Below are 19,896 nucleotides of genomic sequence, written 5' to 3' on the forward strand. Positions count from 1 at the left end.
GTATTGTCTGTATTCTCTTCAGGAGGCGTGTGGGGATTCCTATGTAGAGTGTGTAGCTCTAGTCCAGCCTGCTGGTGATGACGGCCTACGTGATGGTCCTTCTGGTGTAGACTGGGAGCCACCTGAAGATATTGTGATGCAGCGGCCTTCGATACCGTGAACCATACTATTTTAATCAATAGATTATCAGAACTGGGTATTAGAGGACCGGCCCTTAAATTATTGACCTCCTTCCTCTCTGATAGAGTCCAATCAGTTAAAGCGGGGGCTTTTGCCTCAGAACAGTTCTCACTCCCGTGCGGGGTGCCTCAGGGCTCTGCCCTCAGCCCCACGCTGTTCAATTTGTATGTCTCCCCTCTGGCCAAGATCATCAGGCAATTTGGGTTCTCAGTGGTCTCGTACGCTGATTCCTCCCAATTAGTGGTGTCAGTTTCCACCAATATGGAAGAGATGGCAGATCGTTTCAATCTTTGTATGCCTAGGATACATCAATGGATGAGTCTAAACTGCCTGAAATTTAATGGAGGTAAGACAGAAGTCCTCTTATTGGGCTACGACTCCTCTTTCTGGACACCCAGATGGTGGCCAATGTGCCTAGGTGACATCCTCAAGCCAGTAAACAAAGCCAAAAATGTAGGAATTGTCTTCGATGACAAACTGACCTTCAAATATCGGATCACCTTCCTGCCTTCCTCCATTTTCTTCAACCTGAAGATGATTAGACAAATACGCCCTTCATTCCACCGGAGTCAGTAAAAATTCTGGTGACAGCACTGACATTGTCCAAACTGGACTATGGCAACACGCTTTATGTAGGGATCCAAAAGCAGCATCTTCAAAAGCTACAAAGGCTTCAGGATGCAGCGGCTAGATTGCTGCTGGATATTCCAAAATTCCAGCTGGTCTCACAGAAGTCTACATTGGCTTCCGGTGGAGAAGAGAATTTTATTCAAAGCACAATGTTTAACTTTTAAGACACTCCATGGGGCAGGCCCTGACTTCTTGAAAAAGCAATTGAAATGGTATACACCAACCAGAAAATTGAGGTCGGCTCATTGCAAACTCCTCCAAATGCCCAGATTCAAAAGAGTTTGCTGGGGTGGAAGAAGTGTAATTTCCGGAACCGTTAAAACCTGGAACGTGCTTCCCAGTGAGATAAAGAATTGTCCCACTATCCTAGCCTTCAGAAAAGCTTTAAAAACCTGGCTGTTTGTAAATTAAGTTCAGTTCTGGATTGCGTGGCAACCTTTTTCCATCCGGCTCAAGCGCCTAGACGCCGTTTGGCATTTGTGCGCTATAAAAATGTTAAATCAAATTAAATCAAATCATGCATAGGGTGTGGAAGCAGGCAGAAGAGACTGCATTTACCTGTTTCTTCATAGATATCTTGCTGTCCAAGCAACCATGCATCATTCCATGATGAGGTGCTGTTCCCAAAGAGGAGGACTTCCGTCTTGTTTGAGTGAAGCTTGAGGCAGTTGTCCTTCATCCAGTCAGCGACATTCCTCATACAACTGTGGAAGTTGCCATGGTGGTAGAGGGGTTTTCTGACAGCGAGAGAATGAGCTGGGTGTCATTGGGGTAGGAGATGATGTTGTGTCTGTGCGATCTGATGCTGCTGGCCAGGGTAATCTTGTACATGTTGAAGAGAGTGGGGCTGTGGTATGATCCTTGGGGGATGCCGCAGATGATTTTGGGTTACGAGGTGAAAGATGGGAGATGGATTCTCTGGGTTCTTGCAGTGAGGTATGAGATGATTCAATTGAGGGCGTCTCCCTGGATTCCGATGTGGTGGATTCTGTTGATCATGATGTGATGGGAAACAATATCGAAGGTGGCTGACCGGTCCAGTAGGAGGAGGGCTGCCATTTTGCCACAGACTAGGAGGGCATCGGTGGATGTAATCAGGGCTCCCTCAGTGCTGTGGTTGTCTCAGAATCTGGATTGAGAGGGGTCCAGGAGGTTGTTGTGTTCCAGGTGTTCGGTGAGTTGCTGGTTGAATGCCTTCTCAAGAACCTTAACTGGAAAGGGGAGCAGGGAGAGCGGCTGGTAGTTCTTCGATTCTGCTGCGTTGGTGGAAGGTTTCATCAGGAGGGGCATCACTTCAGCATTTTTCCAGACCTCAGGAAAGGCAGTTGAGGTGCTGGAGGTGTTCAGGAGTTTCTTGAGCACATCACCAATCGTCTTGATCCCGAGGTTGAAGATGTGGTATACACAGAGGTCTGTGGGTGCTCCCGGATGCACAGAGTTCATTATGGAGATTGTGGCTTGAGTTAAATGAGGGTCACACTGGGTGAGCAGGTGTTTGGGGTATGTGTTCATGGGTGTGAGGAGGTGGATGCTGTCGGCAGTGGGGGGTTTGGGCTTGAAGTTTTTGGAGGTTACTGAAATCTTGTTGTGAAAGAAGTCCGCCAGGGTGTCAGACCGTCCTTAGGAGGGGTGATGTCATTCTCGGTGGCTGCGGGATTGGAGAACTACTTCACAATGGTGAAGCGCTCCTTGCTGAGGTTTGTGCTGGCTTCTATGTGGTCTGCTAGGGCCTTCTTTGTTTCTTTCAGGAGGTTGATTGTGTTGCCTTATTCTGTGATCCACTGAGAGACATTCTTTGCAGCCTTCTCTGGGTTGGATGGTGTGTCTGGGGGGTGAGAGCTGAGAGTGGTCCACTGGTCTTCTGATATCTTTTTCCAGTTTCTGCACATGGAGCTGGGGGGGGGGGGCATGGTGCTCATGTTGGTAGGTCCTGAGATGGTGAAGTGGATGCTATAGTGGTTAGTCCAGGTGAGCTGTGAGATGTGTTTGTACTTGACTCTGTCGCTTGATGCAAACATGGGGTCGAGTGTGCAATGTGGGTAGGGTCGGTGACAAGTTGCTTGAGGCTGATGTTGCTCATGCTTTCCAGGAGATCAGTTGTGTTTGTGCCGATGGAGTCGTCGATGTGGAAGATAAGATCCCCTAGGAAGATGCAGTGTTCAGAGTGGATGGAGATTGGGGCGCTGAGGTCAGGGATGGCGTTGCAGAAGCTGGGGAGGAGTCCTGGTAGCCTGTAGGCAAGGGTGCCTATGATGGTGCTTTTTTCTGTCTTTGTGAAGTTAGAAGTGGAGATGCTCAATTACAGGGATGGTGTCCTTGTAGTTGATGGCAATTCCACCTTGTGTTTGTTGGTTCGGTACCTGTGTGCTATCTTGTAGCCTTCGGGTGGTGATGACAATGTCTGGCACCGAAGTGCGGTTTGGCCAGTCTCTGTGAGGAAGATGACATCCGGGGTGAGGAATGATATTGTGTCCCAGATCTTCATGGTGTGTTTGCTGAGGGATTGTGTGTTGAGTATAATGCACTGGATTTGGGCTTGGCAGTCTTGGTCAGCATGCTGGATGCTGTTATGTTTGTGGCATCTCCAGCATTGTTGTTTGCTTCGGTGTTGCTGGTGAAACAGCAGTGCTGGCAAGAGAACAGTCCTCTGGTGGTGCGTGGAGATGTACATCAGCAGCTTTTGATGTGCCTGGGATCCAGGGCCCGCAAGGTCTGTATGCTGTTGCTGTGCGGGGTGGAAGAGTCAGGGTTCCTGGCACGGTCCATGCACACAGTTTTTCAGCCTCCATTAAGTGGGTCCTGGGAGGCGAGAGGGAGGAGGAGAGGTGAAAGGTGGGAGGGGCAACGGCAGGAAAGCAAGAGGCGAGATGGGGCGGCTCACTTCTGCACAGAGACAGTAAAACTACAGTAAGGGACAAGTGGCACAGAGTAAAGAAAACAGGCATGGATTGGTGGCACACAAAAACAACAGTTAAGGGACATTCACTAGTCCCTTAACTGTTGTTTTTGTGTGCCACCAATTCACAGTATAAAGAAAGCGGGCATGGATTGGTGGCACACAAACACAACAGTTAAGGGGCACATGGTTCAGAATTAGGGAAACAGGCACAGAAAGAGCAAAAAACTACAGAAAGCTCTATACTTCCAAGCAGCGAGGGGGAGGTGGTAAGAAGGGCCTGCTATCTTTGTGCAAATATTTATCTTGTACCTATGTTTAGCTTTATGATCATCAATAAAATCTTTGAAGAGGCTAAAAATTGATCCATGTATGCTCTTTTTTAAGTAACAATATCGAACAAATGCCTTCAAAATAAGGATAGTTTAGAAATGTAAAAAGAAACCTCACTAGATCCGAGTTTGACAACAGATAATTGTCTTACCATTAATGTTAGTCAATTCTACTTATTTTGAATTTTTTCCATATGCGCATGGTTTGATTTCATGTGTAAAATATAAATGTGCATTTACTTTCCGACAGTAGCAACAATGTACATTTCTAGTGTCATTTTTATTTATTTTTGTCTTGCCACATCATTCACATGAGTTCCTATTCTCTAAATTATTGTTCCTCTTTTTACCAACTTAAAAAGGGTAGCAGGAAAAGATAGTCAACCAATAATGACTATGAAGTGACCCACTATATAAGAATATATCTTTGCATTCAGTGCAAGTTCGAAATTGGGTCACTAGTTGGCAGAGGTTTGCAGTCTGTCCAAGTAGGGACCACAATCCTACTGAGGGTAAGCTAAATACACACTTGAATTAACCTGTGCTCACCCTCTGGTAGCTTGGCATTGAGCAGGCAGGCATAACTTAAGAGGCAATGTGTAACTAATTGTGCAACACACACACACACAGTAACACAATGAAAACTCCACAAAAAGACTCCACACATGTTTAGAAAAACAGAGAAAAATCCAATCAGTAGAAGTTGAGATATGAATTTTTAAAGAATAAATGGAAAAATAGTCCTTAAAAGCTACTAGAGTTCAAAAAGTTACTTGAAGTTGAGAAGGACCAGTACATATCCTAAGTTCAGGCTGACGGTGATAAAGGGCAGGCCGTCTACAAGAGCCATACAGGTGTCACTGAAAAAGTACCTTGGATGGAGTAAGCGTCAATGTCAAGAGCACAATGTGTCAATCCAGATGCACACAGATCGTTCCCAAGTTTTCTTCGAACTCCATAGAGATGAAGGCATTGTGTCGTAGACGAGCCACTCAGATCGTTTTGAAACTGCTGTCGAACAGCCTCTGCGTTGGCATCGAAGGGCGATGAGTTCGTTCTGGCCAGCGCAGTAGTGACGATCCATCAGTTTTTGTAGAAAACAGCTGCAGAACCCACATCTGAGGCACAGGACTGGAGTTTGCACCTCAGGCAGTGGTAGGATGGTAGGACTCACAGATGACAGAGTCCAGCAGCACCAGCAGGATTGCAGAAAGTTTTTTGTGTCCATGAGACTTCAGAAAACAAGAGGCAAGCCAGCAAGCTTGGGTTCAAGTGAGATGGGTCCAGTGCTTGTTCTCAGCAGGGTAGAGATCAGCATGCAGCAGGGCAGCTCAGCAAAGCAGAGAAGCTGTTCCTCAGAACAATCAAGGCAAAGTGGCAGTCCTTACAACACAGCAGTCTTTACTCGAGCAGAGTTATTTCCAGGTCCAGTACTGTGCTGATTTGGTACGGGTGGAGCCCCAGTACTTATACACAAATGTGCCTTTAAAGAGGGGGGTAACTTCAAAGCAGCTCCTTAATGTCTCAGGTCCCTTTTTATCCCAGTCCTGCCTGCCAGGCTATCTGTGGGAGGTAATCCCCATGTGTGGGGACAGGACATAGCCTATTCAGATGTAAGTGTCAGTTATCTCTCCCCCTTCCTGCCCAGGAAGGCTATCAGAATACACATGAATGCAGATTAGTCCTGTCTAGAGGGAAAGCACTAAGTGCAGCTGTCACCTAGCCGAGATATATATTGAAGATAGACTGTAGGCATACAGAGCAAAGTTAAGAGCAGAGAAATGGCCACTTTGCAAAAGTGACACTTCTAAAATAGTACTGGCAAATTCAACTTTATCACCAAAGAGGATTAATCATTACTATTCCAAAGATATGAATTGTGATTTAGCCACTCTTTTCTAATCGGGAATTACAGCTTTAAAGTATTTTAAGGAATTCCCAATGCTAGCCTGTGAGAGGAGTAGGCCTCAGAGTAGTGAAAAACGAATGTAGATGTTTGTCACTACCAGGACATGTAAAACATAAAAGTACTCGTCCAACCTTTTACTTACACAGCTCCCTGCTCTTAAGGCTATTTAGGGCCTATCATATGGGTGACCTATGTGTAATAAAAGAGGAGTTTAAGGCTTAGCAAGTGGTTTTAAATTCCAAGTAAAAGTGGCAGTAAACTGCACACACAGGCCCTGCAGTGGCAGGCCTGAGACAGGTTTGAAAGGCTACTGGTGTGGGTGGCACAATTAGTGCTGCAGGCCCACTAGTAGCATTTAATTTACAGGCCCTGGGTATATGGTATACCACTTTACAAGGGGCTTACAAGTAAATTAAAAATGTCTAACAGGTGTCAACCAATTATACCATGTTTAGAGGAAAGAGCACATGCACGTTAGCACTGATCAGCAGTGGTGAAGTGCTCAGAGTCCTACAGCCAACTAAAACGACGTCACAAAAAGAGGAGGTGTAGGGTAAGGTAAATGGCAAAAAGCAGGGTAACCCTACAAAAAGGGCCATTTCAAACAGTGCATCTTATCAAATTATGAAGACACCATAAAATGAACAAAATTCTGAAAATTGTTATATCTTTTCTCCTTAGCAGTACACAATATATGTTGATATAGGAATTGGTTGTCAATGTAAGTTGCATGTATCCAGATAAGTATTTACTTATATTGTGTGGCTAAGTATTTACTTTTATTGTGAAGCTAAAGTGACGATTTTAGATCCTCTGCATCCAGGTTTGAAACTGTGGTATTGCACAATTTTTGCTAACATGGCAATTTAGAGCCGAAATGTGGAACCAAGCTCATATAAGCTTTGGAGGTTGAGATTGAACAGCTGGACCTATGTAAATCTTACATCTGTTGCTCTGTTGGACTGAACATAATCTTGTTTTTAACTTAATAAAACTACATCAACAATACCCCTGACTGTCTTTTCACGTCTCCTATTTCTTCTCATTGCCAACAAGAGGACCAGATTAGCAGAAAGGTATTTCTCCATGAGCCTATTCTGCTATGTGTGAAGGCTTCCCGAAGCATAGTGGGGGTTGTGGCATTACTTTCATTGACTTGTCATCTTCGCTGGTAAGAAACCACTCCTTAAATGACCTGGTGTCTTCCTAATGACCCCCGGCAGCAGTGGGATGCTTTGTGTAACACTTTAGTTGACTATTGTTTTCTTACTAATGGCATCTACCTCAATAGCACCATCACATTACTACTTCAGCACTCTTGTTCTCTGCTATTTCACATCACTATGCTTTTAGTATAATGTGGCCACTATGTGTTGGTGCCTGCCTTGTAAAGTCTGTCTACACTCCAGCACAGCCAAATGATAATGCCTCCTCTCCAGTGCAGAACAGTAGTCTTCTCAGGGCATCCTCCCTGATGATTTGCTTATGGAAGCAGATGATATAATTATTTTCAACATTCAAAGGAAAAAATAAATATGCCCTTTTATCCTTTCTTTCTGTCCAAGGGGTGACACTGCCAAATAATAGGTAATAATGCTCAGCAGACGCACGTGGTTCTACAACACTTGTGTTTTACTTCAAAATACTTCAAGTTGACAGCACTGTGCATTGTGGAGTTTAGCATTTTATTTAACTGCACCAACATACAGCATAAGGATTCTACCTCTCAACATCAACCTTATTGACTATTCTACACATAGTGGAGTTCTGAATTAGTCTTGGGTCCACCCTTTATTCACCAAGACGCCGTGCCTTTGATTGCCTTTGTTACATTTTCATGGAGAACATTTCTACTACTCCCTTTCCATTGCATTACCTTGTGTTTTCTAGAATGTCTAGTTTTCTCATACCACCCGTTTACCTTCAAACTCCAGGTGAACCACCCATACATTTAATTTGTGGTAGGATATATTTCTGACATATGTAGAGGTCATAGAGAGAACAGAATGAGTGCTCTAAGGGGAAGCTATCTCTACTTAAGGACCGTTTGGCCGGTGAGGGCCTCAGGGAGTACAAGTGCCTTCCCACTTTAGAAAACACAACAAGCTGGAATGTATTTTACTTTGCTGTGAAACAATTAGTAAATAGATATGGGCACATTGTAAAGGCAGCGCCGAATGCTTCACGTTGTACTCTAGAAAGCAAGAAGACGCAGAATGTAGTTATAGAGGAAAATTAGAAGATTGGCCATGGGGCGGGTACTAATTTTAAAAGAGTCAGGCAAAATCCTTCTGAAGGATGGCCTTCAGAGAGGAAAGTTCAAGGACTACTGGGCTCATTTGTAAAAGTACAGGGTGCTTTTTTGTTTGCTTGTGCAGGCGAAGGCGTTCGACGACCTAGGCAGGTGGGATGTCATCTGGATGGATAAAGTAGAATGGATGATATTGTGGGAGCTTAGGGCCCAAATATGGACCACCTCCATACCGCTGCTGGGAGATGAGACGGAGTAGCTGGATCTGCGTGCACCTCCCCTCCGGCAGACTATACGTAGTTTTGTTTCAAACCCAATAAATCTAAAGCACCCATTCACCTGTCTGGCTTATCCAGTCTCCTTGTATTTCTCCTCAGAATTGCAGCCTTTTTGTTTGCCTGAAAACCACATCATTCAGGACAAAGCACTTACTGTCCCTGTGTCTAAAGATGCAAATGTGTGTACTGTGATGCCATTGTGTAATTCAACAATGTAAATGACCTCTCCCAGCACTCCAATAGGGCACCGTGCTCTGTACTTTATAGGTTTGCTCTACATACATATCAATACAAATGTAACAAAAGTTAATGGTATTCAATGTATCGACTTCATGAAGATGAAACAATACATTTTCCTTGCCAGGATTCGGACTTATGACTTGCAGATCACAGAAGATACCAGCAGTGAGCCATCTTGCCGAAATTGTATCCAAATAAATGTGCTATATTTAATAGAACTATTCCCTCCCACATGTTTTTATTTAGCTGTCATATTTCCAGTTGGCCACTTCCCATGAACTCAGTGACCAAGGTTGGCTCTAGGGTTGGTGGCGCCTGGAGGGACAATCATTTTTGGCGCCCCCCAACCCCATGACCTCCTCCTCGGATTCCCTCACTACCATCGGGCATAAGTGCCCCTCATCCCTCCAATCATAAGTTATTGCTAAACACATTGCACCCCTGAGGTCAGCGCCCCCTCCACAGGTCAGCGCCCAGTGCAGCCGCACCCGTCTCACTGCCCTAAAGCCGACCCTGTCAGTGACCCAAACATTGTACAATGAATTTACAAACCAGCAAAGCCAGATGTTGCAGTGGAGACGCGACAGTGGCGGGCACTTGCCTGGGCGGATCAATAAAACCACACTCCCGAGTACAGTTTAGTGACTGAACACGGCTTCACTTACACCGTCTTCCCTTCTGCCAGCATTTTGTTTTCATTTCTGAAAGCAGAGCTGCTTCTTGTAACTGTCCCTACCTGTAATTAACCTCTGTAGGTGCCTTGTTCAAATTTCAGACAATCTAAGAAGAAAAGCAAATGAGTAAAACCACTAACACATAAATCCAGAAAAAGAAAACGTGATTTACAAGCATGTGGATCCCATGGCATCTACCCTGGCAGCGATTTGAATGAACCCTTGTTGTTTTTGCCTTGAAATCTTTTGTTCTGTTTTGATTGCTTGTCTTGACATCTGTGTTGTAGTTTGGTGTAATGGATGTTTCACTGAAGAAAAGTTTACTGTGTTATTTCCTGTTGTGCGTGCGTACTTATTGTTATATTCTCGCATGTACTAACTGCCTTATAGAGCATTACAAATAGCCATTGTGCTGTTGCCAGTGAAGTAAAAGGCGCTCCCAGTGCGATGTCACTTCACCTGACATCACTGTGGTTGGTCTCTGTGCCTCTTTGTGGCATCTCGCTGGGAGCTGCCATTTCCAGGCTGGCAGCACAGAGGCACCAACGGTACTCTCTGAAAAAGAAAAACATGAAACATTGAAATACGCGCGCAGATAACACAATACATTCAATGTAGGCTGCCCCGGGGGTAAAATAAAACTTACAAGTAGAAACAGAGCACGTAAAATTGCATACAAATGTTTTATTGAAAATGAAATCACCGAACAGGCTAGACTGGCCCGTGAGGGATTATGTGTGTGTGGCTGCGTTTCCACAAAGGCAATTGTGGAAGGGATTTAAATAACGCACTGCACAGTTTCCATTTCAGGATGCAGGATCCTCAATATACTGTACCAGAGAGTTATGTAAGGAAGGAACGAAGGAGAAAGAAAAGAGTTTTGTCAACATTTTCACTGCAAGAAAAAAGTCCATGTTTTAATCTTAGAGGGCCTGAAGCTAAGTCTAACACTAAAACAACTTGAAAAAGCGGCCTACAGCAAAGGCAAATGTCATACACTGGTGGAGGCCACCCAAGAGGGTGTGGCCTAACGGCTAAAAAAGCGGCCTACAGCAAAGGTAAATGTCATAGGCTGGTGGAGGCCACCCAAGAGGATGTGTAAATGTCATAGGCTGGTGGAGGACACCCAAGAAGATGTGGCCAAATGGCTAGAAAAGCGGCCTACAGCAAAGGTAATGTCATAGACTGGTAGAAACCACCCAAGAGGATATGGCCTAACGGCTAGAAAAGTGGCCTACAGCAAAGGTAAATATCATAGACTGGTAGAAACCACCCAAGAGGATATGGCCTAACGGCTAGAGCGGTCGACCTGAAAGCTGGGGAACCGGGTTCGAGTCTCGGCAGGGGCGCTCAACATTCTGTGATTCTGGGCAAATCACCAAATCTCCCAGTGCCTAACAAAATGAATGTGCCCATCTGTAACAAAAGCGGTGCTCTGATACCTTCGGGTCGAGTTCCCACTATATAAAACTCAAACAAACAAAAAAAGAAAAACACCCGGTGCTGCGCCTGGACCATAGACCGTGGGAGCAGCAGAGCAGACTCTACACTCATAAACTCTTTAAAGGAGTTTTATTTTACCAGTTAAGATTAAAAAGGAGTAAAGAACATAGTTATAAATGGGATTAAAGGGTGTACGGTCTGTACCCCAAGAACGGAGGGGAGGTCCTGCGGCTGTGTTGCCATTTGATGCGCTGTGCAAACCCTAGTTCCCTGGTATATGTCCCACTACAGAACATTTTACGGTGCAGCACAGCATCATGGAGTGGGACAGAATCTGGATGAGCCAAAGAGTGCTCTACATTTCCACTCCCCTGCAGGGCTGTGTGTCCCCTATACACCGCAAACGTGCCCTGCAGGGCAGTTTTGGTTTGTTGTTGTACTATCACAAGGGGGAGACAAGAGGGGAATAATGGTGCTTACGCCTGCCCTTACTAACTCAAACACTATAATTGGTGTGATACCCTCAGAGAAATGCTGTTTGCTTGATCAGCAAGTCAGCAGGTTAGTACCAGAGACCTAATGAGTTCTCTGTGTGCTGCTAGTTGTTAGTTACCGAAATTCAAGGCAATTCAAAGAATTGGACAAGGATGGCTCACTGGCACAATGTGTCACGCTCCATCATCTGCCGCCCTGTCCCACTCTGCTAAGATGTTACTACCATGGCGGACTCGATCCCAGAACGGAGCCTTTCTGAGGGAGTTCTTAGATGTTTCTTCTCTCTGGACAATAATTTAGGTTCAGTTTATGACCTCATAAACATATGTAATCCTAGATTCAATATGAATCACGTATCAAGGGCAAATTGAAATCCATTCCAAAATCAGAACCGTTTTTAACATTCCCTCCATGTCGGCGAATGAGAACTTACACTGTTGAAATAAATCCAACATAATCTAGTGGCCTGGAAGTGTTACGCAAATAAGTCTGCACTCTTCTGTTTGCTTGTGGACTCCTGAATTTAGTATCGAAGCTGCTTTAATAGTCCAGTGTCTCATAATGTGTCAGGAGTGTATAGAGGGAAACAAGGAAAGTGAAGGGTAAGTATTCCTGTCTATGAAAAGACCTTACAGGCTCAAGCAGCTGATCTGCCTAGGCACTCTACCACATGCTAGGAATTCCCGTCATCTGGCGAGGTATGCATTCCCACCAAATGCTAGACAGTGAATGATCATCATATCCCAATGTACTGCCACCACGAATCAGACATTGCCACTGTATGTCATACACTCCCATCTCATATACTGCTATCATAAGACCAGATAAATCCTTTTCAGTCAGTTGAGATTCTTTAATATGCAAATAATTTCTAGCAGATGCCCAGATAGTTATCCTCTCCAAGTGGCAGACATGCCTCCATATACTCACATCCCACCTACTGACTAGCTAAGTACCTCCAATGCATACCAGGCAGTCGACTGCGTTTACATTCTTAAGACCCCTCCGCAGACCATGATACAAGCCCACCACTTCTACAGGACGTGAGTTTGCTCTTATCCTACACCAACACCCAAAGGACAAGTGCAATTATTTGTCGTTCTTTCCAGGTTCGACTACTCCAAGCCTTAATGCTGGTGAGTACACCATTTAGGAGCTTGCCATATCTGGTCAATTTCCTGGAAGAAGAGGAGGGTCTCAACATTTATCCAAGGTATCTCCATTTCAAACCTTGTAGAACAGCAGCAGTCATATCCCAACCACAAGGACAATGACTTTCTGCAACCTGTAGAAGAACTAAGAAGATGCACTGCTTCTGGCCTCCCGGAATATGAGATATGCTAAGCCAGTGAAAGCGGGCGACTTTGCAACATTTTCAACACAGGGATGTTATGCATATATCCAGTCTCTCCAGGTTGTTGGTTCCCTGTGTTTTTTTCTTTGTCTCTTACATAAATGGCCAGGTAAGCCTCAATGCTTTCACAAAGATTATTTTCTGATATCCTCTTTTCCTTAGGGAAACATACCGCGAACCCATGACACACAAGCCACTCCAGCTTCAGCCTGTGCTCTCAGGAGTTGCTGATGAACCTCACGAAGAGATAGGCTGATACTGCTTCTTCCTGCGCCATGACTAAATTATGTTTATGGCCAGGAGTACGTGTTATCCTACTTTAGTAAATGACACAATAAAACAGGGATTTACATCTTCAGGGTTTTGCACCATCCTGCTTGTGGTTCCCAGTCTACTCTGCTAAAATGCACAACAGACAGATTACAAAGCACTTCCTTTATCCTAAAGCTGTTTGACCAATCTCCTGAGGGACATGACCATTGTCCTTTATAAAGTCCATTTCAAGTGGTGCATATCGTACGGAGAATCAGTGACTATGCATCTCATACACTGAATCTGTAACCTATACATATCGCACAGAATCTCTAACTATGCATACGCATACAGAATTTATGGCTAAGCGTATCACACACAATCTGTGGCTCTGCATATCACACACCCATTTTGGTTATGAGTTATTTTTGTTATCTTCAGCTGCCAACTCAAAGCAATGAGCATATTCAAGTCTGAATCGTATAGAAGTGTATTCAGAAACAGAGATATGTAGAAATGTACAATGATAATAGTAAATAATGAATCAAGGTTCACCCCATATGAATGATGCAGTCTCTTTTAGCTAGTTTCTTGACCTCTGTGCATCTCTAGATAGGGCATAGACTGCAGGAATCTGCATTTAGGATACAAGTATATCTGCAGGCACTGGCACCTCTACTGGATATTGTATTACTGCCCACACCTTCATGATTTGAGGACATTGTAATCGTATGTACGATATGGTGTTCCTGTCACTAATCTGTGAGTGGAACCTCGACAAACACAAAGAGTGTGCAGAGTTTTTTGTTAAACAATTCTTTCAATTCATTCTGTGCAGTTAGTATGCTTTTCCACCCACACTGCCTCCTGGTACTACTTTTCCACCCACACTACCTCCCAGTACTACTTTCCCCCCACACTACCTCCCTGTACTGCTTTTGCACCCACATTACCTTCTGGTACTACTTTTCCACCCACACTACCTCCCGGTACTACTCTTCCACCCAACTACCTCCCGGTACTACTCTTCTCCCCACACTACCTCCCTTTACTGCTTTTCCACCTACACTACCTCCTGGTACTACTTTTCCACCCACACTACCGCCCTATACTGCTTTTCACCCACACTACCTCCCGGTACTACTTTTCCACCCACACTACCACCCTATACTGCTTTTCCACCCACACTACCTCCCTGTACTGCTTTTCCATCCACACTGCCTCGCTGTACTGCTTTTCCATCCACACTGCCTGGCTGTACTGCTTTCCCACCCACACTACGTCCCTGTCCTACTTTTCCACCCACACTACCTCCTTGTACTACTTTTCCCCCACACTACCTCCCTGTACTGCTTTTCCACCCACACTATCTCCCTGTACTGCTTTTCCACCCACACTGCCTCGCCTTACTGCTTTTCCACCCACACTACGTCCCTGTTCTACTTTACCACCCACGCTACCTCCCTGTACTACTTTCCAACCTACATTATGTTTCTTAAGTTTTTCAAATCACCCCGGATGGTTTTACAATCATAGCTTGAGCTCCGTCTTAACTGCATGGAAAGTTGTCATTACAACTTGAAATTGTGAACTATAAATTCCTCCTCCTATTGAGACCGGCACAAAGGTACAATTAGCGGAAAGTTAACTCCAACAGCGCAGTCCGTGAGTCTAGCAGGCTTTAGGCTCTGCAAGGAGCCTCGACATGTTTCACCAGTGCATGGAGGGCAGAAGCCTTTGAGGTAACCTTAAGGGAAACCTTCCCCTGCTTCCATCGAGCACTACTAGTTATGGTAGCAAACAATTGTAGCTGAAATATCATCTCACACAAATATTTCTGTAAACGATATTCAGGTCACAATATTTGTCAGACACATTTTTTCTATGTAATGACAAACAGCCTCTGTACATGCAGCCCATGACAGAGCTCACAATTGCTAGGCAAATGCGTGCATTGCTTCAACTTGTATGATTTCACCACCTCTCTTTTCAGATAACAATTAGAAGTGACATATTTTTGGTAGTTTTTCGAGTCTTTTTTAGGCTTTAACATGCCGTGTATTATAGTTCTGAGGAACTTAATCACGCTGCCTTCGTTATTCACCTTTTACTTACACTCCCAAATTCTCCAGGAATCCAAAACTATTCAGCAGGGGTAAATCCCTCGGCGCTGCTTCACAAAATCAGGTGGTGGGGATTCATGTCTGCGGAGGGGGCATTCGACGGGAGCATTCCGCTCGTATGATGTGGTTTCCACGGTCAGAGCTTGAGAGCGGAGGGCATGAACGGGGACAGAAATGCCAAATGTAGTGAAGCCGTCTTCCGGGGGGCACGGGAAATGTTTGGAAAATCCACTATTCTGTGCATATTAGTGCAAACAGTGTACATGAAACAAAACTGTATGACTAACTCCACTTCGAGATATGTGAGAATCTTCTTGCAGGCAAAAATCTCTACATCGCAAAGTCACATGCCCCTGACTCATAGATGTTTGGCTTTTAAAACATTGTTTCGGAATCGGCCCCTTTAAAACTGCATTTACTGCTCTGTTTGTTACATGCGTCTTCAGGCCTAGCGATGGAATGGAAGAAACAGGGCCACTGCTGTTATGGTAACTAGGGTTAGAAAACTGTAGGTTCTCCTTTCCTGCTCTCTTCTGCACGCCTGACCCCATGACATGCCTGTAGGGCAGGTCATATCTGAGAAATGGCCTAGGAAGCTAAAGGAGGTTTGTGGAACATCTCTGAAAGATAGAAATTCTCATTTTTAGGTTCCATAAATATATTGATTAGAATGGGAAAAAAGATGAACATGGAGGTCCACATTTCTTGGAAAAGTAATCATTTGGCAAGCCAAATCCGTTTTTATGGGGTGTGACTTTGAATGAAGAAACAGTTTCAAGTCCTTGGGTCCTATTCATGAAAAAGTAAAAAGTACTGATGATGCTTACTTCTCTGCATGAACCAACTTTTGCTTTTCTTTTTTCCTATTCACAAACATTCTCTTAGTTACACCTGGAAAGCTGGCCATGTCTAGGTGTGAATGTGTACTTCTGAGAATGTGATTTGATTATCTCTGTGCAGAGCACTGTTTAGTGAAGAACTCAGCGTAGGAGAAATAGGACCCTCTGTGAAAACGTGGCTTGATTTATTTCCTTTTCTCTGCAGGGATACTTTATCCCCACCCTGGAGACAGCCCTTTCCCAACACACTCAGAAAAAGTGGGGGTTATAAGCTCTTCATTTAGGTTGAAGCCTACCTTCTAACGTTTGCTAACATCATCTTGGGGACATTCGGAGAGCTTCCCTGGGAATGCATTCCGCCCACTGCTCACGATTGGCTTTCTGGTTTGTAACTCAAATGTGCTAGCTTTCTATTTGCTGGGTCTATTTGTTTTAGTCTGTCCAGCATGAGTGTGTCCCTTCCCTTGCCCAAACATATTTACTGTATTCTCCAACAAGTAATAATTTCTGTAAAGGCCTTCAAATCGTGTTCTGATCTTGCCACATTGGCTGCATATTCAAAGGCAGATGTCAAATGTCAGGCTCTGTCTTTCAGGGAGCTTGGTGTTTACTTTTCATTTGCTGACTTCAAAGTGAGACGATTTATGTGACAATCATGCTGGCTAGGATGGAGTGCTTGAGGAAGGCTGTATTTTTTTTCTATCACACAACATTTAAATGTTGTTAATGAACTGTAAAGATATTTCAGAACATATCAGAATTAGAAAAGCACAAATGAAGCACATTTTTGGGTAATTCCGAAGTGCATTGGAAATGAATATTTTAATCTGATGAAAACAAATCAATACACTGGGTGATGACATTTCCACACATTATCGTTTGTGTGCTGTATACTTTTATCAGTAAATCTGTGTATGTGCAAATGTAATGGTCATTTCAATTGAAGATGTGTAACGGCAGTGTGCTAACAGACATGTATATTCCACTCTCTGCAACTCCACTCTTCTGTGCAGCACTCCACACTCCAACACTTCACTCCACTTCACATTGAGTCACTGCACTCTACGCCACTTCACTCTACTGCTCTCTACTCTACACCACCCTACTCTATGACAATGCACTCGATCCCAAACTACTTTACAATGCCCCACTGCTCTCTTCACCACTGCACTCTACATTACTCTATTCTGCAGCACTTCACTGTATACTACTCTACTGTGAAACAGTGCACTCTACGCCAATGCACTCTACTCTGTACCACTAAACTGTACCCCAGTGCACACTATGCAAAGCCACTCTAGGCCACTTTAATCTACATTGCACTCTACGCCACTGTATTCTACTCTGAAACACTCCACTCTCCTCTGAAACAATCTGCACTCCGCGCAACAGCACTTGGCACTATTGCAATCCACTCTGCACTACTCCACTCTACTCTGCATTACTGAACTCTACGCCATTGCATTCTGCACCACTTTGCTCAAAATCAATGCACTCTACGCCACTGAACTGTACACCAATCTACTCTGCACCACTGAAATCTACACCACTATATTCTACTTTGTAACACTATGCCACTGCGCTTTATGCCATTGTGATCTATGCCACTGCATTTTACACCACTCTATTCTACTCTGCACCACTGTACTCTACTCCACTGCTCTCTACGCTACTGCACTCCACACCAATGCACTTTACCTCAAACTACTATACACCACTGCACTCTACAATAGTCTATTCTGGAAAACTGCACTCTCTGCCACTGAACTCTGCCACTGCACTCTACGATGCACCACTCTACGCTACTGCACTCTACATCAACTCCTCTGTACCACTGCACTCTATGCCACTATACTCTACTCTGTAACACTAAGTGCCACTGCACGCTGTGCCACTGAATACAAAGCCACTCTATTCTAGTCTTCGCCACTCTACTCAGCGCCACTCTACTCTGCACCACTGCAAACTACGCCACTCTACAACATTATGCTCTGTCACTGTACTCTATGACACTATTCTATTCTGCACCACTGCACTCTATACCACTGCTCTCTACACCACTCTACTCTGCACCACTCTATGCCGCTATACTCTACAACACTCTACTGTGCAAGACTGCACTCTCTGGCACTGATTGCAATGCCACTCCATTCTGCACCACTGTACTCTACACCACTGCACGCTATGCTACTCTACACCATTGCACTCTCTGTCACTGCAATCTACACCACTCTATTCTTCTCTGCACAACTGTATTGTACGCCACAGCTCTCTGTGCCACTCTACACTGCACCGCTCGACTATCCGCGACTCTACTGCACTCGAGGCTAATGCCGCCTATGTCACCACACTCTACATCACTCCACGCCACCCAAGTCTATTATACACCACTGCACTCCATGCACTGCACTCTACGCCACTTTACTTTACACCTCTGCACTTTATCCTGCACCACTCCACCTTGAACTATTCCATCCCACTTCATTCTACTTTGAAGCAATCTACTCTACGCCAATGCACTCTACGCCACTACAATCTACTCTGCACCACTCTACTCTATGCCACTGCACTCTACGCCGCTCTACTCTATGTCACTGCACTCTATGCCAAAGCAATCTACACCAATTTACTCAAAACCAATGCACTCTATGCCACTGCAGTGTACACCAGCCTACTCTACACTACTGTACTTTACGCCACTTCACTCTAGGCCACTCAACTCCATTCTATAAATCTACACTCTGCGATACTGCACTCTATGATGCTCTACTCCCTTAAACTCTACTCCACTCTATGACACTATTTCACCACAATCTACCCCACTCTATGTCACTCTACAACACTACTCCACTCTACGACCCTCTATGCAACTCCCTCCATGCCACGCCAAGGCACTTTACTCCACTCTATTCTATGATATACTACTCCACTCTATGCCATTCCACTCTATGACACTCAACGCCCCTCAACTCCACTCTAGGCCATTCCACTCTCCTACATTACTCCACTCTATGCCGCTTCACACTACTCCTCTCTACTCTACACCACTCTACTCTATGACAATGCACTCTACCCTACAATACTTTACAATGCACCACTGCTCTCTTCACCACTGCACTCTACATTACTCTAGTCTGCAGTACTTCACTGTATACCACGCTACTGTGAAACAATGCACTCTACGCCACTGCACTCTACTCTGTACCACTCAACTCTACCCCAGTGCACACTATGCAAATCCACTCTATGCCACTTTCATCTACTTTGCACTCTAGGACATTCCACTCTCCTACATTATTCCACTGTATGCCGCTTCACTCTATGACAATCTACCCCACTCTATGCCACTCTCCTCTACAACACTCTTCTCCATTATACGCAACACACTCAATGCCCCTTTACTCTGCTCTAAACTCCATGACACTCTATGTCACTCCACGCTACACTACTCTACTCTACTCCACTCTATGCCCTTCCACTCTACAACATTCTACTCACTCCACAACACTCTACAACACTCTATGCAACTCCCTCTATGCCACCCCATGGCACTTTACTCCACTCTACTCTATGATTCACTACTCCACTCTATGCCACTCCACTCTATGCCACTCAACTCCACTCGGCCATTCCACTCTCCTACATTCCTCCAATCTATGCTGCTTCACTCTACTCCTCTCTACTCTACACCATTCTACTCTGACAATGCACTCTACCCCTCACTACTTTACAATGCACCACTGATCTCTTCACCGCCGTACTCTACATTACTCTATTCTGCAGTACTTCACTGCATACCACTCTACTGTGAAACAATGCACTCTATGCCGCTTCACTCTATGACAATCTACTCCACTGTACGCCTCCATCCTCTACAATACTCTACTCCATTATACGCAACACCCTCGACACCCATCCACTCCAAACTCCATGCCACTCTATGTCACTCCACTCTACACTACCCTACTCCACTCTATGCCAATCTACTCCACTCTACGCC

At 44.7% G+C, this 19,896-nt stretch overlaps 2 protein-coding genes across 3 annotated transcripts in view; both read right to left on the reverse strand.

Annotated features, from left to right (window-relative positions):
• The window catches only part of CDK14 (cyclin dependent kinase 14), a 2,110,677-nt gene that overhangs the window by 540,395 nt on the left and 1,550,386 nt on the right, over positions 1-19,896 (reverse strand). The window lies entirely within an intron of this gene.
• The window catches only part of LOC146789330 (uncharacterized), a 55,347-nt gene continuing 38,176 nt past the window's right edge, over positions 2,726-19,896 (reverse strand). The window contains exon 3 of the mRNA XM_085630051.1: positions 2,726-3,079. Coding sequence (XP_085486177.1) covers positions 2,726-3,079 — 354 coding nt within the window. The remainder of the gene's footprint in view (positions 3,080-19,896) is intronic.

Source organism: Triturus cristatus, chromosome 10 (genome assembly GCF_964204655.1).
Source record: "Triturus cristatus chromosome 10, aTriCri1.1, whole genome shotgun sequence".
NCBI lineage: Eukaryota > Metazoa > Chordata > Amphibia > Caudata > Salamandridae > Triturus > Triturus cristatus.